A 26011-nucleotide genomic window follows, 5' to 3' on the forward strand; every position below is an offset into this window, starting at 1 on the left:
CTTTTAAGGCTCGGCAGGTTTAGTGTGTTAATCATGTAATTCTTTTAAAATTTCCAGAAGATAATAAAATGAGCTTGCAAGCTCTGCCTGCAATTGTGACTATATATTAATGTTATATATCATTTAAATATAAAATCGTCAATTATTTGAAATCGTAAATTCATTTTTGCCTAGAACCATAAGGTTCGATATATAATATGGTACAGGTGTAACAAGTATTCGCTGCTCTATTAATTTCGTTAATAAGGCAGCAATATTAGGACTATGGTACTCCCATCTGAAATACAGAAAATTTACGTTTACTCGACAATACTAAATATCAAAATATGTTAGGAATGTATAAAATGTAATACTAACGTAGTTTTCATTAATTCATTAAGTAATTCTGTGGACTCGTCTTCGGATATAAGAATTTTGCTAGATCCATTTACAACAAGTAATTCCATAGTAGCAGGCTTATCCCCAAAACATTCTTCCGCATATTTTTTACGTTGTTTGCGTTGAGTAAAATCTATACCGGTAGCTCTAAAAAATATACAAAAATTATGGATTTATTATTATGAATAATGAAAAAGAAATCCTATTCTTTTTAAGGATTTTTTATAAATAAAAATTACTTTCTCACAGGATCAGCATCGTTATACTCCACAATGTTATGAATGTTTTCCGAATTTAATACTCCCTCCTTCCTTTTCCTAAACATTTTGCACAAAGATTTCAAATTTTTACCCATTAAATTCATTTGTTTGCTTTTATGAAATCCTGTACTCGTTACTATCGCCTGCAAAATATCTGAAGAAACATTCTTCTTGCTGGTGAAAAAATATTTCTGTCCCACGAATATAGCAAAAAGAACAGGTAAATCGCGCAGAATCTTCTCCTTTTTTCTTTTGCTTTTGTCTGGAGATAGAAAGATATATGTCGTACTATTATGCGTGTATAATTTTACATCCACTTTTACATTTAACGAATCAAAATACTCTTCCATATAAACTTGAATCGCTTTCTGTTTGAAATAATTTATAGGCTTTCCAGAACCTTGTAATAAATGACCGTACCATTTTTTTCTATGGCTGTGCCAACTTATATCTGAAACATTTAACTATTGGTAATAGAGAGCAAACAATTAAGATAAAATAATAAGAAATTACATATTACCAATTAGCTGCAACATTGATAAACGATCTTTCAAATCTTTCTGCTTTATGTTGCTGTTCTGTTACAAAGACACAGAAGTATATATATAAATATTCTTTGTACATAATGCGCATATATATATATTCTAATACATTTAAACACAATACTTACGGTTATAGCTATTTTGATAAATTGAGCTGCATTCGTTGTAGTAAAAGCGTTGTGGTATTTGATCAACTCGGATTTGATCTTATTCCAAGAAACTTCGGGGAAAACAGGCATTACCGCCAATTCCAATTCTTCGAATTTAAATCTCCTGATAATTCTGACTATATCTTTTTCCATGGATAAAACTGTTGCTAAAATATTAGAAAATCTTGTTTACTTTTGTGCAGGCTCGATCTCTAAATATATATTTACATGCCAACATAACCTCTTCGCGCGAAGAATAATAACAGAAGTATAGTACTAACCGGGATGCATTATGTTACATGTGAATTATATGATTTCAATCTTCATATATTGTCAAATATTTCGAAAAGTGTCTTTATAAACCTGTCGAAAACTATCAAGCAGAGTTGCGTGACACAGCCGTTAAAAAATTCCCGCCTTACATAGACTTTTGCATAGACATAGACTGGACTGAACTTGACTGAACTACTGAACCAAGGTGACCAAGACGGTGCCAGACGGGCACTGATAGCAGGATTCTGCAGGATCCAGTGCTTCGATTGTGCGCAACATTTTTCGTACGATGGATGGCCGCTAGAGGCGCTGCGCGGAAAAACAGTAACGTATCTACTATTGGGTAGATGAAATGGGGTTCCTTGAGCACCCCGCAGAATTTAAAAAATTTATATGATTTGATTCTGAAAAATGAATGTATAACAAGTGTATTTGTGTATATTTTGTAACTCGTAGGACACGTCCTGGAGTCTTTTTGTCCGGTAAGATTATTTCGATACATTCCCGCCAATATGACTGCCTCAGGGCTCTGGCCGCTCTGCTACCCAATAGTAGATACGTTACTGTTTTTCCGCGCAGCGCCTCTAGCGGCCATCCATCGTACGAAAAATGTTGCGCACAATCGAAGCACTGGCAGGCACTGGCAGGATAGCAGACGGGCACTGATATTCTGATCAATTCTGATATATATCAGTGCCTGGGACCTGGGAAGCTTCGTCAATTTTGAATAAGCAAAAGTGACAGTTCACTGCAGTTCACCAAGTTCACGTATTTACATACAGTAGCACGTAGTAGCGATGTACATAACCTAATTGCTACTTTATTTTGACTGCTATTGTTTTTCGGGAAATTTGTCAGATATCAGACAATAAATAGATATCAATAACCAATTAGCGACAATGGCTGAATCAACGTTCTCGAAATCGGCGAGCGATTCACAATTTGTTCGAAACGAACCTGTGAATTACACTACCGGTATTTATAACTTGAAATTTGTGAAATAAATTTAGCTCGCTACATAAATAACGCTTTTCAGAAATTCGACAAATGATGCATGGTTTTGGAGATAGTAGCGAGCCTCTAATAGAATCTGCAAGAATTGTTGAAGAAGTAGTTTTACAACAAATGAAGACGATCGTAAGAAAAGCGTGCGAAGTTTCCGAAAGACGAGGAATTTCAAAAAAGGGCACCAACATCTGTGCGGAAGATCTAATCTTTTTGTTACGCAAGGATAAAGTGAAATTACAGCGACTTATAAAATATTTAGGCATGTCTAATGTTATCATTTAATTCCAGAACATAGTCGTAGAAAAATACGTAACTGAATATTTTCTTTACAGAATTAAAAGACTACAAATCTTCTTTGAACAAATCGATAGATAGCGATATGCCCGAGGATATTCTAAATGGTGAAAGCGCAGAAAATTCTAAACACAAAGGACCATTCCATAATTTTCTAAATCAAATCGACAACACCGGCGAACTCATGGAGGACGCATCGACTGTGGATGAGATTAAACAACAGAGATGCGTTCGTGCTGAAATAATGACACGATCCATGGATGAAGCTAGGTACTTAAAATTCAGTAAGGCCCGGAATGCGTCGTTCGCCAATAAAAATAGACATAAATTTAGCGACTGGCTATCACCAGAAAGTGAGCATTAAAATAAAAATATGCTTGCCAGGTAGAACTTCAGGTATTAAGTATGTTTTATTGTTTTATAGGTGAGATAACAATAACAAAACAAGGATACACGATCCTGGGATATTTAGCATATGAAACGGTAGCACAAATTGTAGATTTAGCATTGTTGGTGAGGCAGGACCAAAATAAAATTTATGGAGATGCCATAGATCGACTCAGACTCAGTTATGTGAATCCATACACTTATAAGCCATACTACCACGGCAAGGTTTGTACCATTAAGAAAACAAAATCATTCGTAAAACCTTGTAGAAAAATTATAAAAACCTCGTTCAATGTTTTTCTTGTTAGGTTGCTGTAACGAAACCAATATCACCCGCGGAAATTATCGAAGCTCTCAGGAGGTTCTGGTCTCCGCAATTAGATATGACGGGCCCGTTCGATCGTTGGTCAATGAGAAAACCACATTTGAAACTTCTCGCCTGTTAACAGTTTAAGAACCGATAACTTTTTCATTTCTTTCACGGCGATCAGAAATAGAATTTGAAATTACGTAAATTTGCGTCATCGGCAACGAATATGTAAACGTAATTTTGTTATCCCGAGGAAACGCAATTCGAATGCGTTGTCAGTATATTCTACCGGAAGTATTCCGTTGGACTTTGAATTCAGCATGTCAACAATATAGCATATTTTAAAATTGACCAATGTTTATTGACATATTCCTGTACCTCCTACACTATTTAACTTAGATCGCTAATTTTGCACATGACCGTTATTACACGAATTAGTCTAGTTCCCCATATGTTTTTTTACAAAATTTTCTGGTCATGTGACCTATTTTTAACATAAGATTCATAGTATTCCTTTTTACAGTACTTTTGTATATGTTACATTTAGTATTCCCTGATTCGAGTTGTAATTATATAATTATAATACAGTCGGTTTTTGAACTAATGTATGATACGTATAATGTTCATTGTACTTTTCACGAAATACTTGGATCTTTACTTCGGTTTTATGATATTACGAACGTGTCTCTCGGAATATTTCTCGAGTTCCATTCTTTGATACTCAGGACGAGTAACACGTAAATCAGCAGAAATCATTCAGGACTCTGCTTTTTCGATCTCGTCCTTAGTATAGCAATTGTAAAACCTCTTCCTAACATTCAATGTGCTAAGTAAGTAAATACTATCTACAAATTTGAGCTAATCCGACGAACTTTGCAGTCGTTTTATGAATTCACACAGATACTAATTCTGCTTTTGTATCATGGTGAAAGCAACGTTGATACTCGGACTTTTCCTTCAGCACCACCAGTTATACAAGTTCCGGATTGATTGGCGGTAGACCAATCGCAACAGAGTGTGCCTTTATGACCACCTAATTCTAAGACTTTGGCTTGTGCACCTGGTGGCATCTGCAAAGTAATTCCTGTTTTAGTATGTACTTTTAAATGCATCTCAGTAGCATCATTTGATAAAAATGACGTACCTTGTATATGTTTCCTCCGTTTTGTGTACAGAGTAGCATATAATTACCGCTTTGGTCAAAAGTAAACAGTTTCCCATGGACTGTATTCTTCTCCACTTTGATCTTCGTCTCCCAAAGGATCTTTCCCGAGTGATTCAAACTTCTTTGACATAGTTTGCCGTCTTCGCTTTGCGTGCAAATGTTCGTATAATCGTTAATTAATTCTATATCGATGACCGGGCTTGAATGACAACTAATATTATCAATAATTTCGTTCCGTCTTAAATCGTGAATCAAAATATTTCCGTTGGATAACCCTGTGATAAGAAGTTGGCCGTTGTGATTAAACGCAGAGCATAACGCGGTTACGTTTTGTTCCAATGGTAACGTTCTCTCCAATTTTCTTGTTTTAATATCGTATAACAGAAGTCTCCCTTCGATCGAATCCGATACGGAACACACGAACGTGGATTCGGTCGGATTGCAGAGCAGAGTTATAATTCGCGAGTTCTCATGTTGAATATCCCACAAAGTTTTACAATCGCGAGTATCGTGCAACTGGATTAAACCGTTGTTATCACCGTGTAAAAAATAACGTTCGTTCTTCGAGATCCAGTCTAGCGCTGTTATAGCTTTGTTCGAGTTTGCTGTGGCAGAGATATATGTAGTAACAGTCCTATCCGACAAACAGAACAATATATATTAGATACAGAAGCGTTGCAAATAAAACTAAGCTAGATAGACTTACTTTGGTGACGGTATCGGAGTCCAGACTTTAATGATACCATCAGCATCTCCCGTAGCGACGTACGAACCGCTCGCATTACTTTTACATTGGATTATTGACGTCCTGTGCTCCGTATACTCCTCCTGAAAATTAGTTTTTGTTACCTGCAATTTGCTAAACGTTCGCAATACGAATCAAATTGTATTACCTGGCTAAGAAGAATGTAAGTGGAATCAATTTTATCTTTAGCCTTCCGTTCGGCCACCGCGTCGATGGACGAGTCTCTTTTTCTAGAGCTAGTTAATCTTGAATCACAGCTAATGCTTCTTTTGGTAACGGTATCAGACTTACTGATTGAACTCAATTTCCCCTTGGTGTTCGTTCGTTTCGTAGATACTGGCTCGGGTTCGGTCGTCTTTCTCGAACTTGTTGCAGATTTTCTACTTAAAATGGGACTAGAACCTCCACCTATATTTCGTATCAGGTTCCTTAGAGTCTTGGGGTTTTCTAATAAAGGAGATTCTCTGCTCGGATGAAAATAAACGTATTAGCTAGGCATAGTATCTTCGGTGTCCAAGAAAATAATTTACATATCTTCTTTATTACTTACTGTGCTATTATATAAAAGTCATCCATGATAGGTGGATGCTGAGGAGCTGGTCCTGGATTTACATCCATTACATTATCGATCTTAACAGAATCACTTAATCGTTGCCTGAGGGCTTCGTTCTCCTCTTGTAAACGTTTTAATTTATTTGTATCCTCATCTATAGTGAGTAGCGTTGGTAGTGGCATACACTGTAAAATTCAAATAAATATACTTTATACTTTCAATTTTACAATCTCACGATTTCTGTGTTCTAGAAGAACTTGTAACAAATTCTCTTTATTGAAAAGATTATTAACTTCCACAGAATCTAGTACGTTAGCGATTCATGGAACTGATAATATGAGAGGCAAGATGCAAAATACCTTTCACCTACTTGGAAAATAGTAGCAAGGAAATTGTGCAGGGATAGTAACATAGTGTCTTGCCATTGTCTACTAAAATGTACAGAGTATGCTGGATTGTCTTCTGGATTTTTAACGAATGGCAATGCTGCAAGACAGAAAATGAATAATGTAGAATAAATCGTATTCTCTTGCAAAACTTCGAACTAAATAAAAGGAGTATGTAGTTGGAAATCCTACCGAACCATTCCTTCCACTCTGAATGGCCCTGCAGTTCTGGTGTCATTTTCATAAAAAATTCTTGAATTCGATCCTGTTTGTTATTTAATGCCGCGTTTACCAAATACATTTTTAAAACAGCGTTCTCCAACTTTCTCACAGCTGGCGTAAAATGGCTCTCCAGCCGAGAAAACATTTTTGTATCCAGGTGCCCCCATAATTCCCTCAAAGATGTCAAGTCATAATTGTACACATACTGCATCAATTGATCCACAATCTTGTCTACCTAATAACAGATGATCGAGCATGAATTTGCACGAATTTCTATACGAAATGTCTTTTACGTATTGTTTTCGTATATCCATCTTTTTCTACAGCATTTCGCTGTGTACTTACCCGAAAGCCTTTCTCCTTTTCAGCTTTCAAGTCATTATCGAAAGCTTTCAAAGTTTGACTAAAACCTCTAAAAAGTAAGTATTCCTTGACCAATTCGTCTACATACTGGATATGAGACATTTTCCCGCGATTCTTTTCAAAATATCTCTTTTTTCCTTCAACTGACAGCTACGTATTGTCATCCTTTGGCCATTTTGATACTCGCTGAATATACACATAGTGAAAATTTCGTGTTATCATTTTACGAACAGTACTACCAATACTCGTTCCATAAAGAACTCTGAACCACTCTGAACTCTGCTGAACTCTAGGCATGACCGGGCATGACCAGGCATGACCCAGCATGACCAGACAACCTCTGGTGACAATTGGTGACAATAGTGACAATCAGGGCAATCAGGTGACAATTATATAGTGATTATCACAGTGATCTCAGAATCACGATCATGGTGATCATCGCCGTGATCGTAATGTCGTAATTCGTAATTGGTCGTAATCTGTAAAATCGTAAATTTGCTCACTGTCATCCTCATTTTTCATCTCGATTGAATTAGTCCTTTTTTTAGATACATCGATTAGCTTGCATAAAAATATTTGCATATAACGTAAATTTAAAAAATTACGAAAATATATTCAATTTTCTTTTCCGTACCTTATTTCTCACACACACACACACACACACACGCGCGCGCACACACACACACACACACACACACACACACACAGTATTCTGGAAATAAAATAATTCTTCCACACGATTTGTATACATGTAAATCAATGTAAATAGTACAAAAATGCAGACAATTTCTTTTACGTTTATGTATAAAGTTTTACAAAATACCAATGTACAATAATAATAAACGCAAATGAGAGTTTGAGAAACGTCTTACAAATCTAATAAATTTTATAAAAATGCGATGTAACCCGCAATTTTACAGTTTATGTCTCTGGCAGTCTCTGCGAAGAACAGTTATATGCTCTCCGCCAATCAGAAGCGATCACGAAAATCACGAATCACTGTGAAAAATCATCAAGGGACAATTAATTTGCATTCTTTTTAAACATTCTAACTCTAAAAAACCGTAAAATAAATAAATGAACAGCGATTACTAATAAATTCAGCAAACGCTTATATAAAATTTATATTATTGCCACTTGATGGCGTGATCACAATATTGATTGGTCTATATAGCTTGGACTTTTTGCATGTTACAAACTCGCATTATAATACCATAATAATATTAAATAAAATATTTCATGATAAACAGATTATTTTTTATGTACTTTAAAAAATGTACTATACGACATTGAATATTGTCATAAATATAATAAAGAATTTTACTCAGGATTTCTACTTTAAAAGGAATTATATTAAAAAAGAGTAGTTAATTATTAATGTCAAGGCCATGAACGAATGTTTTCACCAATCTATGGATGATAAACTAAATAGATTTTCGTTCAGTAGTCGGTGCCGTCGGTGGTAGTCGGTGCAATCTCTTCTTAAATAGTTAATGCACTAGCAAAATGTCGTCCGTCGAAGTTGGTTCGCAACCTGTCCGGGTATCTCCTCTTATTAAAGTAAGTGTTGTCGTTTCTTCTATTAAAATTCGTAAATTGAACACAATATAGCTTTGTTTAAAATAGTTGTTATGACGACTATGCACCTGTCACACATTCTTTTGTTATTCGAACGAACATTCGATTCGGATATTCAAGATGATCGCATTACATAATTTTTATGGATTTTGACAAAACTTTTAACCAGCATCCATGAGATTAAATATGAACGAAAATAATTTGTTCTTCTTCTCTGACATGTTAATCGATTTATAGTCGTCAATGAACTTTACTATTACTTCTTACTTCTTAACCTTGTCTACTGACTGAACACTGAACAGTTGCAACTGTATAAACTTACTACATAATCTTTAATATTTCATACGAACAATGTACTTATTATATTATATATATAACAATTGTAATTATTGTATTTCATACAGTTCAGTCGATGGAGCTTTCTATTGCTAGGAATTGCTTGGGGAACTTATCATCAACGCAGGTTTAGCAAAAAGGAAGCACTACTTCGTGAGAAAGAATTGGCTGAGAAGCCTATGCGAGATGCAAAACTTGCTGCAGAGAGGAAACTTGCTCAAGAAGGTAAAGGATACAGTTTGATCAAGGATTAATTAAAATTACTATTATAATATTTCTATATTACACATAACTCAATAAGTGAAATGTTAAAATATATTACCTCTCTTTCATTAAATTATAATCGTATATTTTTCTGTTTCAGCTGAAAAGAAACTGTTGGAAGATCTTGAATCAGGAAGACTATAATAAATTTTATCATTGCCTTAGCGTTAGCGTAAATGGTTATTGTTAATAAATCTATCAAACAAGATCCATTATGTGTACATTCGTATTCAGAATTTGCTGTAGAAATGACTCATGAACTTTCCATTGTATTATATATGAAATAAAATAATGTGCAGTGTGCATTATTCTACGATTTTGATTCTTTTGTATTCATTTTTATACTTTGCTAACAGATTTTTGTTGCCACTCGTTAATGAACTACCATAGTGTTAACGACGTGTCGCATGAATTATTAAAAATTTTCATTTTTTCGAAATGAAAAAAAATTCGCCCGAACAGGGACTCGAACCCTGGACCCTTAGATTAAAAGTCTAATGCTCTACCGACTGAGCTATTCAGGCATTCAAATGTACCGTGTATAAAATGTGTACTTTTAATAGTTGAATTACGATGACATTAATTTGAAAATGTAATTAACACAATTACATATTTTGCAAAGATAGATAGAATTGTACATTGATTCTAGATCGTGTACAAGTATGAATTCTTATAAACTTCGTGTATACTATATAGTAATGGATATACACAAATGAGAACTGCATCAACTAATACCTTTCCAATATATTCTTTATATGTATATTATATTGTATAACATCTTTAATATTTCTCCATTTTATACATGTAACACAAAAGTTTCCGGAAAATTGTAACATGTTACGTTCTCAATGAATTAAGTACTTTACTATAAAAAATATATTACATTCATATAAAAATAAATACACAAACTCATGTGTAACTTATAACAACATTTTCTTAAAATGATGTCCTCAGGTTGCATACTTTCATGGTTGCAGATCTATTACATTGGAATGAATATAAGAGTATTTTTGTACATGTAAAATAACAACTTTCTTAAATGCTTATATTGTAAATGATAGAAGTTTCAAACATAACACGAAGGTGAATGGGCTGGAAGTCCAAATACAGATCATTTGCATCAGGTATGTGTATTGTCAAGGTAGCACCCAGAAATTTTGGTTCCTGTATGTATCTGATTTTCACCTTTTACATTGGAACCAATTGTGTTTCGTTCTTTTGAGTAATCAGTTGTAGAAGACTGCCATTAGTAGGACGTTCTTGCCCCTGTGACCATTTCCAGCATAGACTGTCCAATAAAGCAATAATGTTAGTAAGAAATAAAACCAATTAGAAGAGAATTAGGTGTGTCCGTACTCTGCCACAAATTCGAGAGGAGTCCAAGTAGTGGTGTCAGCATTGGGCATCCACTTTCTGTTCATAGGTGTGTCCAAAGTTACAGGTAAAATAGCAGTCACTAAAGAATCCTTTGGCAGGCCACTATCTTTACATGCCAAAGACTTTGTCAGATGGTGAACAGCTGCTTTGGCCATTCCATAACCGATCATTCCTAGTTAGATGAAACGATATAATTTATATTGAAACATAAAAAGATCGTTTTTAAGCGTGCAGGCTCGTTTCCAGAATTGCAAGGAGTAGGCTGTGCCTTCTCATTTCTCGATAATGCAGAGATGAGGTTTTTCAGTAGTCAAAATCACTAGATAAAAGATCAATCTAGACCGCAGCTGTGCATGTAGTTAGTCTCATAAAGCTGCTACAGCTACATGCTGCCAAATAATCCAAATTATGCCTTGTAAACGTAAAAATAGGACTTTTGAGGACAACTGCGGCCTAGATTGATCTTTTATCTAGCGCTTTTGACTACTGAAAAATAAGTTATAAGACCCTTAAATAAATTTAAAACAATGTGTACCCGGTGTGCCCTTTAATGCAGGTTTGGCCCCAGTCAATAAAAGGAAACCTCCTTCTTTCAAATGATGGGCAGCGATACTGCTAGCAATGACTGAGCTCCATACACTCTGCTTCCACATAAGATCACTATTCTTTAGGTAATCAGGATGGCTAGCATTTCCACCAGCCCATCCTCCAGCTACACAAATCACACCATCTACTTTAGCCCCTTTTAAAATATCTGTGACTTCCCGGAGAACATCAGTTTCCTAAAAATATACATACTTGTACATATAAATTTATGTTTTTATAAAAAAGTATACAATTACCTGTTCCTGCCAAGAGCTCTCAGATTTTACAATTATGCTTGCATCTGCCTGATCATTTTTTTTCATATCAATGGACCCAACCCACTGCAATTACAAAAGAAGCATATAATAATAATGTTTCAGATTTCTTTACATAATCTTGACAGTATAATTCCATTCAATAATCGCGACAGTATAATTCCAAGGTTTCATCATGTGAAAGGATGTAGTTCACCAGTTATGGCCTTGATCTAACTTTCGAATGAAAAAAACACGATATATCGCGAAAATATAGAAATCAGATATATTTCAGAAAATATCGAACGTATGTTAATCATCGCACGGAGTTTTCAAACAGTTACGAGATAAACTTTAAAAAAAGAAAAGAAAGATATCAGAAAATTTTTTATTGGAAAAAAATGTTTAAATGTCATTTGAGATAAATCTTGCGCAATATTGTTTTGCTCGGATGCTTCTGAAAGCAATAATTATTCGTTATTAATTTAGTAAGTATTTGTCGTAATTCAGACTATTGATGTTCTACAATCATTCTTATGTGAAGAATGTTGGTCGTCATTAATGTATAGAGTTAGTATTCTTCGAAATTACAAGGAAAAGCTGAGACTTCCTCTAACAACGAAGCCGACGTCAAATATAGCGAAACAGATGCCTAGTCTTTTTAGTTAATAAAGACTCTTGTACAGTTAACTTACCCAATTATGCGATTTAAATGTGGAGACACAAACAGAGCCTAAGGCTCCTCTACCGCCGTATACAAGAACGCGTCCTAGTGTACTCGCCATTTGTTCAATAAATGAGAAACAACTTCGCGATATATATTGGTTTCGGGTGTTTGCGCGATTTTATACGGAATAATACGAAGTCATACGAGAAACTCTCGAAAAAGTTCGTGGAAGGAGTGCCAGATTGCCGGATCTCAACACTAACTATAATCATAGATCGTCAATCGAATGGTTGACATTACATCACCAGAAAGTACTTCGAACACGTTGCACAAAATAACATTGTATATCAAACGCGAATTAATAAAAGTATTTGAACTTCTATTGGAAATGATTATCGCACACGTACCGTGACACGTACAGTTCAATTTCTGTTAGTAACTAGCGAGCTTTTGTTCGTTGTTCTTCGAAAGAGGATGTTAGCGCATTTGAATTTTACAAACAACACATGGTATCTCCTCTTAAAATTAGCATAAGCATTAATATATTTGGAGTGATGGGAATTTTCAATAAATATCGCTGAGAACAAACAATCGTACCTAACAACATTTAAATTACCCGCGAGTGTCCGTTTGATTAAAACCATAAAACGAACAAAGAATATATTTTCTATGGTTTACTACAAGTAGTGCACGAAATATTAACTGTGTATGATCTATAAGCTTTATATTGATGTACAAATATTAACATTAACACATTCAAAATAACGGCAATTTTCAATAATACCGTTGAAATAAAAGGCTTGTGCCCAATAACATTTGAATTACCCGCGCCTGTCCGTTCTTTCAAAATCGGCGAAGAAAATGTTGTTTCATGATTTATATAAAGTTTTATATACGAAGTATAACGTTTAATCACGTTTAATGTCAACGTTTAAGTGTTGGTATAATCGAAATAATAGGAATTTTCGATAATATCGTTGAAACGAAAGAATTGTGCTGAATAACGTTTGGATTTCCCGCTCACGTTTCTCACGGCGAGTGGCAACGTCGCAACGACAGAGACCCTGCCCGCAACGTTCTCCGGGAGCGTAGGTCTAGCGTGACGTCACGGTAGCCTAGTTGGGTTAGGTTTACGCTGGAAATTCTAACGAGAAATTTTTTGTTCGACGATTCATGTTTTTCCCATCGTGTCCGCTGCGCTGAGCAAAACGTGTGAAGAGTGAACGCAGTGGCGAGCAGGCAATCGTATCTCGTGAACCGTTCGATCGCGAGACCTCGCGCTATCGGCGTATATGAGATTTTAAACGGAAAATGAATCGACATGAAGGTACGTACGTGTGCGCTGTTCCCTGGCCAGGCAAGTCAGCCTCGAATTTCCCCGTTCGCTAATTTGTTTCGCATTGATCATAAAATGATCGGGTCGACGGTGATTCGGGTTCATGCATGGATAATTCGTGCAGAATCGTCGTCGAGGTTACGAGATCTGCGACACATGAGATTTTTCGCAAGAGACATTTCTCTCGCGAGCCCTGTATCAAAGGGTCTAATGTCAGAGGCCAGATGGCAGCACTTATTAAAAAATTACTCCAATTTCTGAGGATTTGTAATGTTCTTCTTTGATGATTTCGGTAAACTTTTTTGCGATGTCATTCCTCCCCGATGCTTTGTCCTTGCAGGCGAAAAAGCTCTGTCGAAAAAATCGTTTTGGCCGGCTGTCAGAACACTCCACCAGCTGACTACTTTGGAATTAGTTTTCTTCAATCCCCTTCTCTTTCTCATAATGTTAGACTTGCAAAACATATTGGAACGAATTTCTGTTGTTCTTCTACACAGAGCCAGAATTTTCATCCGTCCTCCTTCAATTCTCAAATTTCTGTTCTTTGAACAACGAAACATTGTTTATTTACCTGCAAGATCAGAATTTTAGTATTAAACAATTCTGTACATTTGTTTTTTTAAAGTATAAACGGTACGATTGTAGAGTGAAAATCATAATACTTGCACGAGCAAAGTAAACATGTATTATTTTTTCTATCTCGTTACATCTTTGCATGTTACATAATTAAAGTTACAAATATCACGTTGAAGCACAAAAGTTTTGCCGATATTATGCTTGTATCAGTATCCGTATCGGGATTACAAAGCTTTTTTCACCTTTTCTATGCCTATAGATTACAAATTATTTGCATAGGCAACGTTTATATTTATATTATTCCGCTAAAACAATTTCATATCTTTAGCGGTGGAAAAAAATATATGTCTAAGCTAAAGGAGTAGTACCATAGGAGATGTTATTCTATATATAAATATAAACAGGGCTTCTAGTGTAACAAACAAAGGTTAACCGGCATAGGTATAATTAATCGTCAGAAATCATGTATTTGCACATCATGATCTTTACTATTTACATGGTCATTAAACAGCCATAAAAAAATTCATATATTATTATAAAAATGTCGAGCAATGTTTGTTAAAAAATAGCATGCACTTACATTCAAATTTAGAAGTAGACTGAAGCAAGTTACTTTTTATAGATTTGGTTCAAGGTTAGTGCACATATACCTGTGCATAAGATATGTATATATAGAAATATCTTTTGCGGGAGCAACAGTGTTTGCACTGTTTTGAGACTCGGCAAATCACGATTCCACTATCGTCTTTGTGGTCCATTTCTCAGTCGGTGTACAGTAATATATGGCTGAATTTATTTCAGGGGTAAGCTGTGACTCTTGCTTAAAGGGTCATTTTCGGGGTCGCAGGTATAAGTGCCTAGTGTGCTTCGACTATGACTTATGTGCTAGCTGTTATGAAGGAGGTGTCAGCAGTACACGTCATCTCACCGATCATCCGATGCAATGTATACTTACTAGATCTGATTTCGGTAAGAAAATATAGAAATTTTCTGTTCTTGTGTCTCGTGTTTCGGTAACAATTAACATTCTGATATGTTATCTAATAGAATTATATTATGGTGGAGAGGGAGTGAGTATAGAGCAGCCACAGTCTTTAACTTGTCCCTATTGTACAAGAATGGGTTTCACCGAGGCTACCTTGCAAGAGCATGTTACCGCGGATCATCCGGACACTTCTTTCGAAGTGGTAAGTATCAGAGTTGATAATGTACCAAATACAAATAGTACTATAAATGATTTGACAAACATGTTGGTAGTCAGTTAAAAATGTAAAACAAATGGGAGGTCATATTAAAACTGTGGTACGTGCAACAGGAAGCCGTGAAAATATAGTTTAGGGTAGCAAACAATGTCTGAGCGTGCAATTTCATTATAGGTTTGTCCTGTATGTGCATCCACTCCAGGAGGAGATCCTAATAGCGTGACTGATGATTTTGCGGCACATTTAAGTATGGAGCATCGTAGTGGACCAAGGGACCTGATCTCTTTTCTAGATGAACCAGCTTCAAGTAGACATAGTGGTAGACGGGTACAACTGCATCAATCTAGAGTTCTTAGTGGGCCACGACCTCGCAGGTATGTATTTCGGTGAGCGTGTCTGGCGAATGTTGCAGTATAATCTGAAAAAAAATGATTGCCATTACGGTTCAACCAAAATACAAAAATTTTGGTGTGATCGCGTTCGATCAGAGGAACAATACGAAGCGAGATTGCTAACAAGTACACTGAGCAACACTGAGTGCGTTCGGTGCATCGTACACGTCTACTATCGAAGTTTCACCTTCGAATGCATGTATTTGGCCGTATTGTTTTTTCGTTTGTACTGTAAGGATTTTAATGTATCGATTCATTAGGTCCTCATTCTTAAACCCTCGCAATACATCGCCGCCGAATATTAAGGGTCACGAAATAAGACTTCAGGAACAGTTGTTCATTGTCATCTCATCTTAGATAATGTTCATTGGTGTGTCATTGGACCTGCAGGTCCATGCATTTCAGTTCGTCCGGGGGATTGAGTCCGAGTAGTCGAGATGGTATAGATCCGATTACTGAGTTACTCTCTCAATTATCCGGTGTTCGTAGAGGTGGAGGAACTGGTCAGAGCCCATCAACACCCTCGCAATTACAACACTTGCAAATGCAGCTACAAATGGAGCGCCAACAATTTAGAGTATGTACACTGTGTTATTCGGTAACTGAGAGTCTTATTTGTTCGAAGTATGCAGTATAAATAATAAGAGACATTGTTCTAGGCTGCTAGGCAACAATTGGAGCGGTTACCTCCCCATACTAGGAGGCAGACACAGGCTATTGGTTCTGTGAGTGGTGGAGGAGGTACCAGTGGAGGTCCTTCTACAACTTTGACCAGTGTGGTAGCAAATAGTGCGAGTAGTAATAATAATGCAACCAATGTGGCCAACCCGTCCGGCGTATTGTCTACCAATTCACAGAACTATATGTTTCTATTACCGAGGTATGTCGATTAAAAAAGCTTCGATTGGATAGTATACTTTCTTACATAACGGTTGTCGGAAATAAGAAACCGATACACAAGTTTTTTATCTATACCGTCGTATATTCCGTCGCTGATATACGTGCAAGCGAGTTCTTTGTCGGAAAGCTGTAAAAGTGGATATCACGGTCATTGTACTAGGTGCCAAAAGCTATATTTTAAGATATCCCGTTGAGAGTAAATGCTGCGGTATAGCTATTCTTAACTTCCATGAGGCAACAAGCATATGTTTACTCGCTCGGATACTAACAGCATTTAATCATTCGACGTTTTCTTTTTATTTTCCACAGATGCATCACGAGTACTCTGTCTGACGTACATCTGCAGAACATTGAACGCGAGAGCGCGAACAGGAGCCTGTTCACGCGTGAATTAATCGTCAGTACTCTGTCACAAACATTGCCGGAGTTGATACAGCAGGAGTCTGCAGCGCAAACGCCAGTGTCGAGCGCAACTACTGCCACTACCAGCCCGGAAACACCGAACGCCAACTCTTCAACCGTTTCTACGAAGAAATTAAGTTTAACTCAGGAGGCGAAAAGGGATCAAGCGACGAGTAAAAACGTAACGCAAACGTCTACACAACAATCGCATACTGTTCAGGCTGCTGCTGCTGATGGCGTGGGAACAGGTGTACAGACTCAAGGATTGCCGCCCCCGAACTCGAATAACCTCGCGACACAAAACACACCTAGGGTTCAAACACTGATGCATAGTGTATTACCGCCAGTGGTGAGTCTTCGTTAAATATTTCATAGATAATTTCAGATTCTACTTATAGCGAATTCCTTTAGTACACGGATATTACACACTTTACTTCGTTACTCTGTATTCTTCTCTGTAACGTTGTACACGATCAACAATTTTGTACGTACACGATAAACACAACAAATAATTGTGTAGTATCCGAATATTAAAGCTACACTGTACTTATTGTACGTACAGAACAGAATTGGGCATTATTCGAATAAATTTTTATCCGTTATTCGTTCATTCGTTATTCCTTTATTCGTTACACTGTATCCTGTCGATTAGCGACACAGATTGGCGACCACGCTGCCGGCTAAGGTCATCTGTTTCTTTGATACGATATTTTTTCACTGTTTTATGGAACAAAAATGAGGACCAAGTTCAGTCGTGTAAAGCCCTCATGCTGTAACTTATATTAACTTATACTAAAAAGAATCGTACATCAATTCTTAAGGTGTCGTTGTAAAGAGGAAGCTCAAATTTTTGAATCTATGATGGTTCAAACTACGAAAAATATTTTTCAAAGTTTTGTAAAATTTAATGTAAATTTTGAATGAAATAATTAATAACTGATTTGCTCGTTATTCGAGATAACTTTTGCCCAACTCTGGTACAGAATGTTGTTCAACTAACAGATTGCCCTGATAATAAGGTGAGATGGTTTTCTGGTAAATTGAACGTTTGAAATGTTTGCGTACAGGTACTGCAACAACCATTGGTGTCACCAGTTAGAACTATCAGAGACCCGATAGCGACCCCGACACCAGCGTACCATAGAGTAACAGGTTCTTCGCGTAGGAAGCCGGTTAGGGCTGTAGATGGCAGAAACCAGTCTACGGAACCTCCGCCCCCACACTAACCCCTCCTTAGCCCGTACCCACCCACCCTGACTCCTCACAGGACCCTCTAGCACTAGTCCTAGCACTGTTTAGAACACCTCATCATTATTGTTATTATTATAATATTATATATTAATAATTATTCGAATGCCCTCCTCCTCACCCTCCCTATCTTATCACTTTCCAAACAAAAAAAGAAAACTGAAACTCTCTAATCTCGCCATCTTTTTTGTCGTTATTGTGACATGGAACAAGGGCAAGGGCTGATTCGCCGACACATGCAAATAATGTACATAACTCACTTCTTGCAGTCATATACAAACTCCTCGTGCACCGCTCCTCAGCGAGTCTTGCCACGTTCTTCCATATTGAAAAACATTTCTGTTGTATTCTGTGTCACGACACACACGTTGAATCGAGGATATATATGTCGAGACTGGCCGAGAGAAACGCAAAAGAAATAACGTAAAAAGGATCGGAGAGCACGGCAACGTGGACAAAAAAAAATATTAAAAGTTTCATGGTTTACCGGTGACTGCGTATACATATAGGCAACGGTTTGGGACAGAGTCGGACGTGTTCGATGAAGGCGAAAGAATACTCAAAAATGTACATCTCGAATCACACCGGGAGCCCTGTGAATACAGAGAATTCGAGGAACTTAGAAAAACGCACCGTGCCCGTCATACGCACTACGCTTTTACAACGCCGGATCCGAGAGAGCTGGTGAAATTAATCTTTTTTTCCTCTATACTGATTATATTGTGTACTTTGTTGAAACGTTTAGCAGCTAACGTATCCTATACTGTCGTTTTGTTTGCTTTTAGGATACGGAACACGTGTTTCATAGAAAATTAAGGATTTATTTGTCGCCTGGGTTGGTCCGTTCGCGATTCAACCTGTTAACCGGCTAACAGTCGATGTTGCCTCAAACATCACAATACGGTTCAATTCGAAAATGTTCGGAAGCAAATACTAGACTATGGATCTTGATTTTCGAAAATTTCAGTCGTATATTAATCTGATTCTTCTATTACAAAATTTCATTAAGATCCAACTAAAATAGAAACATCTCAGATATCCGGAATGTCGAAATTCCAATAAATGTATGATATGTATCCTCAGTCTAGCGATTACAATTATAATGAGTTTGTCTCGCCTTTCTCGGTTAACGGGTTGACAAATCTAAATTAGAACGGAACGTATTAAGGCAGTGATCGACCATGAAAGTACTTTTAATATCTCGCTGTATCAGCGATACAAATTGTCCATACACCGGCACACATAAATATACAGACACAACCACGTAAACTCATAGATACATCGATAGTCTGCGGATGTTTATGCAAATATGGATTTTTAGGGACTATTTTACAGAAACGGTTTCGTACAAAGCGAGAGCCTCGTCGAACTTATCGTATTTTTAACTATGCTGAACTTTAAACATTGATATATTCTATATATGCATAAAACCCGCGGTGCAGTTATCGGACAAAAAAAGAGTAGTCGCGAGACGGTCGCGATTATAATTTCAAATCAATTTCGATGCTTGCAGAATTAATTGCTGTGGTACGTGTATTTTGAAAATTAGATAGGCGGGCCATCCCTTGGCATGTTACGGATCCTCTAGCGATCGCTGTTGGAAAATGGAGGGATTAGACCAAGCTTTAAATTGTATTTTAATCGAAAACGTTCGAGTATACTTAATTCAATGCGAGCGAGATATTTATTAGATGCGCGCGTGTCCCTTTTAAAAAACTATTTACTTTTGTTATCCATCGCTTTCGCCTATAATGGCAAATCTAATCGCTCCATTTTACGGTACGAAGCGAGATTAAATTTATACTGTATTTATACGTGTGTTTTGTTTCGTTTTATTTTCTTTTTCGGTGTAAGAGACTTCATCTGAATTTCTGTTTGTTTTCTTTTGTTCGGCGAATGAGTTTGTCGATTTGCGTTTTAACGAGGAAAAATAGTAAAGAGATAATCTCGAACGCGACAGAAAAAAAATGCAAGAAAAAGAGAAGGTGCGTCGAACGCGTGCGTGTGACGTACGTTGCGAATACATCGCGCGGACATTCTCCGACGCGACGATTCTACTGAGAGTAGAACCGCAATCGAACCAGCTCGCGTATAAAACGAGTAAATTAGGTATGTTTTTCGATCATCGTCATCCCTCTTGTCTCCCTTCACTACCGCCTTCCCCCAATGCCATCACGATCCCCTCCCCCCGCCTCCTTGCCGCTCTTTCTTTTTAATTTCACCGCATAGGTCTCTTCGTTAATCCATTTGTGTACATTTCGTTTTGTAATTAATTTTTCTTTGTATTAATTTCTCATCTTATGTTGGTTTAACTATTTTTTTTCTTTTGTGGGTGTATCTGCCAGACGTGGATGATGAAAACAACAAAGTAAAATTATACATATATATATATATATACACACTTATACATATACATATAAACTGATAAAAAATTATATAAAGTATGTAGCGTGTGACTTTTCATTATTACGATTACTTTTTTAATTGTCTTTACATGCTCTCGCGTGTTCCGGCTATTTTAAACGTTCAAATTCGGAATCGAATTTATAATTATATTAACGTTACGAATAACCAAAGGTGTTGAAAGACTAGACGTTTCGTTTCTCTCTCTCTCTCTCTCTCTCTCTCTCTCTCTCATCCTGGATCTTTTGTTGAGTTTCTGTCTGATCCCCTGTTAATCGTATTCTCGTGTACTTTGCGATTCGTGAATTAACAATTAACATTGCGAAAAAAAGAGGACAAGAAAAATGGAGGAAAGGCCGCTAGACAAAGAGGAACAAAAAAAAGATAATATACTAACTGCCTTAACACGAATTGCCTGATAAAATTCACAGGGAACCTTTCGGAGATGTGTCGATCTTATAATTAAAAAAAAATCTTACAATTTGTTAACCGGGTGGTTTTGGGACGCGTACGCAAATATGCGAGGTGAAGAATTTAGTTTCTACCGCAGTAATAAATACATGTAAACACGGATATAATCGTTGCTGTTAGAAGGTACTAAAAAAAAACGCAAGATCATTTCGCTACACCGGAAGAGACGGTGTCGATTACGGAGAACGAGTTACCCACACTCGACGGAGAGGGAAAAAGCGCTTTGTCACGCGGATCAGAACGAAGCAAGACTCCGCGCGAGCATGCGACACGAAACTCAATTCCCATTGATCGACAAGAGAAAACGAAAGCGACGAGAACATCGACAGTGGCTCCGACTTTCCTATGTATCGAATTCAACTTTCTTCATATAAAGTCGACGATTAGCACGTGCTACGCCTCTTCATTCTTTCTTTCGCGATTCCAATGTGCCGCTGTTCTGTCCGCAGCAAACTTGCGTTCCCCCTTGTTTCTACGTCACTTCCGGAATCCCGAAAGGCTCGAGTAACAATCCGATTACTCGTAAATTAGTACATACTACACTGCGGTCGTTCCGGCGAGCTGCAATTATTTTCGCTGAAAACAACGTGTCTCGATTAGCTAAATATTTTGTAATCAATACAATAAACCCGCAATCTATTAGGTAACGAAAAAAGTTCGTTCGAAGACATCTGAACTTTCTTAAAATAGCTTTTTAGTAACATTCAAAGAAATTTCTGTCGCTATTAAACGATTTATTAACAGATCCTAAACGAACGATCTTTGATTTTCAATTTAAACAAACTTGTGAAAGAAGTTTATCACTCTTTTCCGCAGTAACCAAATTTTATGAGAATTGATGATACGAGCTTTTTCCAATACCTAGTAATTACAGCCGCCTCTCAATCGAACGCTGCGCTCCATCGTCGCCGATTTTTCATTTACTTCGTCGAATAATTCAAACCTCAGCGTAATCTTCAAAGGAGAACGGTTTTTTGCGTTAATTATAAAATATATCTACATACATATTTATATTTATTCGTAAAACCGAAAGTATGTCTCAGAGTATTGGCGTAACTGTCTCAATCTTTTTTTCTTCTCTTTTTTCGTTTCTAAATGTCCCCGTTCTTTTCGGGAAGCAGTATCAGTGGCGGATATGAGAGGCCCAGGACAGAATAAAGAGAATGAAGTTTGGAAATTATCATCTGAAATAACGAAAGGAAACAAATAAACGCACTATTTTACACGAGTAACCCTGGAACGGTACGTTCGGGTCTATCATGACTGTAGACAAAATTTCTGTATAATTCACCATGATGGGGCCCAAATATTCCGCCACTAGAAAAGAAGGGAGCGAGCTAGAATTCTCGATCATTGTATCGAAAAATTTTTGGGAAAACATAAGTGGATTTTCACGAAAAAAGAGAGCGAACTTGACAACGAATTTTCATGATTATGGCGCCATAGTTTTCGATCTCGTGATGCGAACAAGAAAAATCGGAGAGGATGAAAAAGCGCGCTTTTTTCTCCCCCATATCCCATCTTCTTTTCTATTCGACGAAAAATTGTGCTGTTCGATGAAATCGACACTCTCGATTCCGATTCCAACTATATATTTTACATATTGCCTACCGCATAAATATACAAAAATATTACTATATATACGCGTGCGTATATAGATGGAATATTTATATACGTTCAAACAAGTGTATGCGCGTGCACGTGTGTGTACCGGAAGCGGACAGCAGAGAGACTGGCAAAACTTTTATCTACATAATTTTTTATCCGCTCTGTTCGTCGAATAAAAAAAGACTCCCGCTTTGTAGAAATTCAAATAACAGTCTTGTTTCGAACGATTGTAGAATATTCTTGTGGTAAAAGGAAACTTTGCCTACCTCTTACGATCGACGATCGACGATGATCGCTAGACTGCGAAACGTTCCATTCGGTCTCGGGCAACTCTATTGTATTTTTCAATCGAGCGATTTTTCGCAGAAATTGATCGCGGTGACGAGTCTAGTGATCACTCGCAAGTATGCACACGTATTGAGGCAAAAAATCGCAAAAAAAAGAAAAACGAACAAAATATAAAAAGACAGAGATGAAGAATAAAATCGCAACGCCGAGAAAAGTAATCGGAGGAGAAAAAAGAAACTTTCGAGATGCGATCGAACACAATGATTTCTCATATATTACGCTCTTATCGCGATACAATTTTCTTATCGTTATAATCGATTCATTAGTATTTAATAATAAATTAGGACTTGTAGGTAGATAGAGGCCCAACATGGCGAAAGTTTGTATAATAATATATCGATACGATCATTTTCGAACGAGGGAGATTTGTCATTGACATTAGAACGATGCTCTGTCACTTGGCCTGTTAACCGGGGTGGACAAAAAGTTGAATGGTCATCGGTGTTCAAATGTATACCTATTCCTGTATAAGTTTTCAATGTTTTCTTTCGATCCATAGAGATCGTTCTCTGGTTATCAGGTTAATGGCGCGCGATTCAACTCACACTCGAATTACTCTACTTTGTCGTTGTAAGAAATTGTCTGATAAATATAAAACGGTTGCTAACGAATAACCAAACAAAAAAACACAAAACGTAAAAAAAAAACACATTGTAAACGTGAGAAAGGAAACTTCCTTTTCTTTTTTTATTAAGGATATTTATTACACTATATTTTTCCCACAGTATTTTTGTACTGTGACATAAAAGTATGCATTCGCGTAATATGCACCATCGACATACTATCGCTGTAGCCTTCCTCACGTCAGAGATTTCATTTTTTTCCAAGGAGTTCCAAGATACGCGTTTGATAGACAAACGAAAATATTTCAGCGTCGAACGCGATCAGCTCAGAAGACTCTAAGAAAATAATAAGTGAATCGACGAAACGAGATGATGTTTTAAAAAAAAAAAGAAGAAAAGAAAGAGTACCGTTTCATTTGACTAACGTTGTCGCGTCCGTGATAGAACTCGTTAGTCGAATCGTGTCGTATCTCGCTAATACTCGCTCGTTTACAATCGATAGTTAGGTGCACTTCCGGCGTACATTTTCTTTCGTTAAATAATTCAAACGTGTCACCGACAATGTATTGTATATCCAGTGTGCGAACCGGATCGTCTCTCGATCGGTGTACGTTCCTCGTTAAATCGATCGATAATTTGTCCACGAAAGTTTGACAAGTTTTACTTAACCAAATAAAAAAGAAAGAACATAATCGAAGGGAAGATGCGAGTTGCGTGCGGAGGAGAGCACGAAGAATAAAATTTGTAGGAGCTAGCAAAGCGCATATAGATGGATGTATCAACGCTAGGTAAAGAAGAGTGGGTTGAAGAAACTTACGTAGCGGCTTCTGTGGCCCCCTAACATCTAGACAGGTTTTCTTTTTTCATTGTTGTTTCGATTAATCGTGGGTGGTGTACGGGATAGAAGGGTAGAATCAAAAAAAAAAGAAACAGAGTCGACAAGACGAAAACCTCTCCGCAAACTTCTTTCTAGTTGATCGGACAGAAAGACAGCGAAAAATAGTGTGTGGACGCGTGCATGTGTGAGAAAGAGACCGAGGAAGAGAGAGAAACGGAGATACTGTGCGCATGTGCATATGTCTATAAATGTATGCTTATGCCTGACCGAGAAGATGAGAAACTGTGGAATACATATTTCTTTTTCGTTTCTTTTCTTTTTTCAAACGGTTTTTCGCTTCGAAAATTTTATAGCTTGGAAAGAAGTCTTCGAAGTAATAAGGTAAATAACTGCGATTCTGCACATAGGAACATTGACACTCGCGACGCGTCGCGATTTGTATCGTCGTAAACTTTCCTCGACAAGGGGGTATAGACACGTTTCTATTTAGGGTTCTAAGGATGCGGGATGCGGCTTCTTATTTCTCGATAATGGAAAGATGGGGGTTTTCAGTAATCAAAAGCGCTAGATAAAAAATCAATCTAGGCCGAAATAGCCCTCTAAAGTCCTATTTTTACGTTTACAAAGCGTAATTTGCATTATTCGGCAACATGTGGCTGTTGCAGCTTTATGCAAATTACGTAAAAATAAGGACTTTTAAGGGCGATCGCGGCCTAGATTGATCTTTTATGTAGCGTTTTTTACTACTCAGAAACCCCATTTTTGGATTATCGAGAAATGAGAAAGCGCACCCTGCACCCTTACAATCCTGGAAACGAGTCTATCGTCTCAATTTCAATGAAGACGAAAAGAAAAAGAAAACGAAAAAATAGTATTGTAGAAAAAAAGGAACTGTATTAGCTTCGTACGTGTGCAAGCTTGAACGAGAGGTATTCGTTCTGCGTTTACGATCGCGAAAAACAGCGTTTACGCGGGAACTTTTCGTGGAGCAGGTAACGGTGATGAATGATTTCGATCGTAGCCCGGTGTGTCCGTACGATCGATCAAATATCATATATAGATTTTACACGATTATTATTCACCCACGAGATTACCTTAATTCGGCCTTGTACGTCGACGACGGCCAAAGTTTGCGCTTCGTTGTACAAAGTGGACCCCGGAAACCCTTTTTGATCTTGATGAAGTCGCCGCTCAGAATAGTATATGGTGTGTCGTCAACATGGATTTTGCTAACGATTTTTTCCCCTCTCAAGTCTGCTCGAAATACGTACGCGAACAAATTGACTCGATGCGACGATGACGGTTTGCGAATTTTTACCTGATTTTTAAGAAGTAACCGATAACAGAAAAAAATGTACGAGCCTGATGTACGAACGCAAATAATGTGTGTGAGAGAGAGAGAGAGAGAGAGAGAGAGAGAGAGAGAGAGAGAGAGAGAGAGAGAGAGAAAGTACTGCGCGCGTGACACGTTGATACGGAAAGTGTTGAGACGAATATTACTATTAAAGTACTGATAGAAAATTAAAGTGAAATCTTATACATAATAATTATTGAAATGTAAATTGTGTTTGGTTGTATTTTGTGTTATTCGCCTCTGATGCTGAATATAATGGAAATTCGATTGAGTC

General features: G+C 37.1%; 6 protein-coding genes and 1 non-coding gene across 10 annotated transcripts; 3 read left to right on the plus strand and 4 right to left on the minus strand.

Annotated features, from left to right (window-relative positions):
• Positions 1-138: 138 nt before the first annotated feature.
• Positions 139-3712, minus strand: LOC143216338 (uncharacterized). Of its 2 annotated transcripts, none has more exons than XM_076439292.1 (6): positions 3576-3712; positions 1309-1496; positions 1159-1216; positions 618-1089; positions 358-525; positions 139-277 (listed from the first exon to the last, which is right to left on the minus strand). In XM_076439292.1, exons 2-6 carry the CDS (start codon positions 1480-1482, stop codon positions 139-141), a joined length of 1011 nt encoding a protein of 336 aa, XP_076295407.1. In that variant the 5' UTR covers positions 1483-1496; positions 3576-3712. The 2 variants fall into 2 exon arrangements, with proteins under 2 accessions (XP_076295407.1, XP_076295405.1); XM_076439290.1 differs by lacking the exon at positions 3576-3712 and adding an exon at positions 1611-1866.
• Spt3 (Transcription initiation protein Spt3) lies at positions 2184-3952 on the plus strand. The gene is made up of 5 exons (XM_076439293.1): positions 2184-2577; positions 2639-2869; positions 2943-3257; positions 3329-3516; positions 3600-3952. The coding sequence occupies exons 1-5, from the start codon at positions 2502-2504 to the stop codon at positions 3735-3737; spliced, it is 948 nt and encodes a 315-aa protein (XP_076295408.1). The 5' UTR covers positions 2184-2501; the 3' UTR covers positions 3738-3952.
• Positions 3296-7274, minus strand: LOC143216324 (WD repeat-containing protein 91). Of its 2 annotated transcripts, none has more exons than XM_076439253.1 (8): positions 7018-7274; positions 6643-6907; positions 6435-6550; positions 6062-6249; positions 5660-5975; positions 5473-5594; positions 4746-5400; positions 3296-4671 (listed from the first exon to the last, which is right to left on the minus strand). In XM_076439253.1, the coding sequence occupies exons 1-8, from the start codon at positions 7135-7137 to the stop codon at positions 4522-4524; spliced, it is 1932 nt and encodes a 643-aa protein (XP_076295368.1). In that variant the 5' UTR covers positions 7138-7274; the 3' UTR covers positions 3296-4521. The 2 variants fall into 2 exon arrangements, with proteins under 2 accessions (XP_076295368.1, XP_076295369.1); XM_076439254.1 differs by having other exon boundaries at positions 6643-6903; positions 7018-7159.
• A 1202-nt stretch (positions 7275-8476) lies between these two features.
• Atpsyne (ATP synthase, subunit E) lies at positions 8477-9535 on the plus strand. Its single transcript, XM_076438793.1, has 3 exons — positions 8477-8595; positions 9018-9174; positions 9314-9535. Exons 1-3 carry the CDS (start codon positions 8542-8544, stop codon positions 9355-9357), a joined length of 255 nt encoding a protein of 84 aa, XP_076294908.1. The 5' UTR covers positions 8477-8541; the 3' UTR covers positions 9358-9535.
• A 129-nt stretch (positions 9536-9664) lies between these two features.
• Trnak-uuu (transfer RNA lysine (anticodon UUU)) lies at positions 9665-9737 on the minus strand. The gene has a single exon. It is a non-coding gene; the product is annotated as a tRNA-Lys (tRNA).
• Positions 9738-9942: 205 nt separating this feature from the next.
• Dhpr (dihydropteridine reductase) lies at positions 9943-12352 on the minus strand. Its single transcript, XM_076438790.1, has 5 exons — positions 12125-12352; positions 11433-11516; positions 11126-11372; positions 10570-10762; positions 9943-10501 (listed from the first exon to the last, which is right to left on the minus strand). Exons 1-5 carry the CDS (start codon positions 12212-12214, stop codon positions 10402-10404), a joined length of 714 nt encoding a protein of 237 aa, XP_076294905.1. The 5' UTR covers positions 12215-12352; the 3' UTR covers positions 9943-10401.
• An 821-nt stretch (positions 12353-13173) lies between these two features.
• LOC143216056 (E3 ubiquitin-protein ligase KCMF1) lies at positions 13174-24213 on the plus strand. Of its 2 annotated transcripts, none has more exons than XM_076438787.1 (8): positions 13174-13423; positions 14810-14977; positions 15056-15195; positions 15385-15584; positions 16092-16179; positions 16262-16482; positions 16812-17253; positions 17972-24213. In XM_076438787.1, the coding sequence occupies exons 1-8, from the start codon at positions 13408-13410 to the stop codon at positions 18128-18130; spliced, it is 1434 nt and encodes a 477-aa protein (XP_076294902.1). In that variant the 5' UTR covers positions 13174-13407; the 3' UTR covers positions 18131-24213. The 2 variants fall into 2 exon arrangements, with proteins under 2 accessions (XP_076294902.1, XP_076294901.1); XM_076438786.1 differs by having other exon boundaries at positions 13175-13423; positions 15993-16179.
• The last annotated feature ends 1798 nt before the right edge of the window (positions 24214-26011 follow it).

This window comes from Lasioglossum baleicum, chromosome 15 (assembly GCF_051020765.1).
Source record: "Lasioglossum baleicum chromosome 15, iyLasBale1, whole genome shotgun sequence".
NCBI lineage: Eukaryota > Metazoa > Arthropoda > Insecta > Hymenoptera > Halictidae > Lasioglossum > Lasioglossum baleicum.

What these genes read in the sequence shown, in the direction of transcription:
- LOC143216056 (XM_076438786.1), top strand. An exon ending in CGGACACTTCTTTCGAAGTG is followed by an intron (nt 15,196 to 15,384) that starts GTAAGTATCAGA and finishes ATTTCATTATAG; the next exon opens with GTTTGTCCTGTATGTGCATC. An exon ending in TGGAGCGCCAACAATTTAGA is followed by an intron (nt 16,180 to 16,261) that starts GTATGTACACTG and finishes ACATTGTTCTAG; the next exon opens with GCTGCTAGGCAACAATTGGA.
- LOC143216338 (XM_076439290.1), bottom strand. An exon ending in TTATCAAAATAGCTATAACC is followed by an intron (nt 1,217 to 1,308) that starts GTAAGTATTGTG and finishes TCTTTGTAACAG; the next exon opens with AACAGCAACATAAAGCAGAA. An exon ending in GATGCTGATCCTGTGAGAAA is followed by an intron (nt 526 to 617) that starts GTAATTTTTATT and finishes TATATTTTTTAG; the next exon opens with AGCTACCGGTATAGATTTTA.
- Atpsyne (XM_076438793.1), top strand. Translation starts at nt 8,542, where the DNA reads ATGTCGTCCGTCGAAGTTGGTTCGCAACCTGTCCGGGTATCTCCTCTT. An exon ending in GGGTATCTCCTCTTATTAAA is followed by an intron (nt 8,596 to 9,017) that starts GTAAGTGTTGTC and finishes TATTTCATACAG; the next exon opens with TTCAGTCGATGGAGCTTTCT. An exon ending in GAGGAAACTTGCTCAAGAAG is followed by an intron (nt 9,175 to 9,313) that starts GTAAAGGATACA and finishes TTTCTGTTTCAG; the next exon opens with CTGAAAAGAAACTGTTGGAA.
- Dhpr (XM_076438790.1), bottom strand. Translation starts at nt 12,214, where the DNA reads ATGGCGAGTACACTAGGACGCGTTCTTGTATACGGCGGTAGAGGAGCC. An exon ending in AGAGCTCTTGGCAGGAACAG is followed by an intron (nt 11,373 to 11,432) that starts GTAATTGTATAC and finishes GTATATTTTTAG; the next exon opens with GAAACTGATGTTCTCCGGGA. An exon ending in TGCATTAAAGGGCACACCGG is followed by an intron (nt 10,763 to 11,125) that starts GTACACATTGTT and finishes TCATCTAACTAG; the next exon opens with GAATGATCGGTTATGGAATG.
- Spt3 (XM_076439293.1), top strand. Translation starts at nt 2,502, where the DNA reads ATGGCTGAATCAACGTTCTCGAAATCGGCGAGCGATTCACAATTTGTT. An exon ending in ACCTGTGAATTACACTACCG is followed by an intron (nt 2,578 to 2,638) that starts GTATTTATAACT and finishes AACGCTTTTCAG; the next exon opens with AAATTCGACAAATGATGCAT. An exon ending in AGCCATACTACCACGGCAAG is followed by an intron (nt 3,517 to 3,599) that starts GTTTGTACCATT and finishes TTTTCTTGTTAG; the next exon opens with GTTGCTGTAACGAAACCAAT.
- LOC143216324 (XM_076439253.1), bottom strand. Translation starts at nt 7,137, where the DNA reads ATGTCTCATATCCAGTATGTAGACGAATTGGTCAAGGAATACTTACTT. An exon ending in AAAAGGAGAAAGGCTTTCGG is followed by an intron (nt 6,908 to 7,017) that starts GTAAGTACACAG and finishes ATCTGTTATTAG; the next exon opens with GTAGACAAGATTGTGGATCA. An exon ending in ACGGAGGAAACATATACAAG is followed by an intron (nt 4,672 to 4,745) that starts GTACGTCATTTT and finishes ATTACTTTGCAG; the next exon opens with ATGCCACCAGGTGCACAAGC.